Below are 2,052 nucleotides of genomic sequence, written 5' to 3'. Positions count from 1 at the left end.
AAAATAAGTAAAAATAACAAAAACACATAATTTTTTATAAGCAAATTTAAAATATGATATGCTTTTATAGTATAAATAATACTAAAATAACACTGGATTAGCATGAAAAAGCACAAAGACCATTACTATATGTGTCTGAATGGGACAAATCACTATATTTATGTTCAACATTTATTGAAAAGTCTTCCCAGAAGAGAAGATGCTGTTAGCAAGCAATAACTTATTATAAAAGAAATGCTTTTGGTCATATATTCTACTTCTTAGCCATACAGAACAAAATGAAACACCTTGCAATGTTTGTCAGAATTCACAATTTAGAATTTAAAGGGGACATAACACACACACACACACACACACACACAGTTTCTGCCAATCTCATGTTAATCTTGAGTACCTATAGAGAAGTATTGCATCCTTCATATCTCCGAAGAGTCTTCAGTTTCATCAGATTTATAAAAGAAAGAGGTCATTATCCTCTTTCTTCATTATTAGTAATTACCTAATACAGTTGGTGGTCTAATCGTGTAAATAAGGCAGAGAGAAACCCAAATCATTGTGCTAGAGGAAGTGATCTGTATGGGATTGAGACAAACAGAAACTGGGCCAGTACTGTTTCTTCAAGACTGTCTTGACTTGGTTTTAGAATGATGTGAATTATGAATATTCAAAGCATTTATTTACTTAATCTAGTTGTTGTGGACCTTGGTTTGTTTGTTTATTTGTTTATCTCCTTCAGCCTAATAAGGAAATAAGAGAAATTAAGAGCTTAATTGAAAATAATCTTAAAAGTACATACAAATGTTGGGAACATCAAGTATTTTTAACATATATGTTGTCTTTTGATGGTTTCTGGGGTGTTGTTATGAATGTTGTTGATTAGTTTCTGTGATATTCTAGTCTTATTATATGTAATTCTGGGATTTTTTTAGCCCATTTTATGGTCCGCCAGGTGAAAATTGTAAGTCTGATCGCTTAGAAAAGTAATAGCACAGATTTCCTCAACCAGCTGCTCATTTTTTGAGGTGTAATTCGCATCCTTACTACGTAGCAGCACCTTTTATAAAGGAAAGGACCTGTAGTCTCTTATTACAAAGGAAGGACTGTATGAAAAAATCATCTGACCTGAGCAGAAATTTTCGATGAAAAACTTTTAAAAAAACTATTATTTCAGTTAGTTGCCGAAGTAAAATTTAAATTTTTTGTTTAAGATGAATTACTAAAATTAAATAATAATAATGAAATTTTAAAAAGAAAAAAAAAAAAAAAAAAAAAAATAGTAGCCTATATATAGTTTTCTTTGTCATAGTTTTCTTTTGATTTTGGACTGAAATATGATTTCTCATGTCATGAAATTCTCTTGTGAACTTCAGGCAGTTGTAGTTTTGGACCTTGGTTTGTTTGTTTATTGAATCTGGAGGGGAAAATAATTGAAAATAAGATCTTAAAAATAATGATGAAAGTACATGTTACAATGTAAAAAAAAATCTTAATAATCCTAAAATTTTATATATTATTTTGGAGTTTTCTTGTGATTTTGGACCGAATTATGATTTCCCATGTCATGATATTTCCTTGTGAAATTGAAGTGTGATCATTAATGCATAGATGGGTTTATGATTTGGTCTTTCTGCTCCGCAGGGCATTCCTCAGGTCACTCTGGTGGGTCATGACTGGGGCGGTGCTCTGGTGTGGAACATGGCACAGTTTCATTCTGAGAGAGTGAGGTATTGCATTTCAGTGAGAATCTTTAACAAAAGGATTCAAGAGTGTCATGAGTGTTGGATGTCATCATATTGTTATGCACAGTGCGCAGAAATACACACTCTTTCTTCCCATGCTAATCATTCAATCATGCAGGGCCGTGGCGTCTCTCAACACACCCATTTTTCCTGTGGATCCAAAAACAAATCCAATGGAGAAACTCAAGGCCATGCCGATCTTTGATTACCAGATCTATTTTCAGAAGCCTGTGAGTGGTAATCAGTATTGAATTAGGTTCATTCATATATATATATATATATATATATATATATATAATAACATATATACAAC

The 2,052-nt window shown here is 31.9% G+C and overlaps 1 protein-coding gene across 1 annotated transcript in view; it reads left to right on the top strand.

The window, feature by feature from the left end:
- The window catches only part of LOC107733988 (bifunctional epoxide hydrolase 2-like), a 29,084-nt gene that overhangs the window by 16,622 nt on the left and 10,410 nt on the right, over nucleotides 1-2,052 (top strand). The window contains exons 11-12 of the mRNA XM_016545851.1: nucleotides 1,618-1,724; nucleotides 1,858-1,969. Coding sequence (XP_016401337.1) covers nucleotides 1,618-1,724; nucleotides 1,858-1,969 — 219 coding nt within the window. The remainder of the gene's footprint in view (nucleotides 1-1,617; nucleotides 1,725-1,857; nucleotides 1,970-2,052) is intronic.

The sequence above is a fragment of the Sinocyclocheilus rhinocerous genome, unplaced genomic scaffold (assembly GCF_001515625.1).
Source record: "Sinocyclocheilus rhinocerous isolate Xijiao unplaced genomic scaffold, SAMN03320098_v1.1 scaffold853, whole genome shotgun sequence".
In the NCBI taxonomy this organism is placed as follows: Eukaryota; Metazoa; Chordata; class Actinopteri; order Cypriniformes; family Cyprinidae; genus Sinocyclocheilus; species Sinocyclocheilus rhinocerous.
The sequence above is the reverse complement of the archived record's forward strand: the minus strand, read 5'-3'. Positions and strand labels throughout refer to the sequence as shown.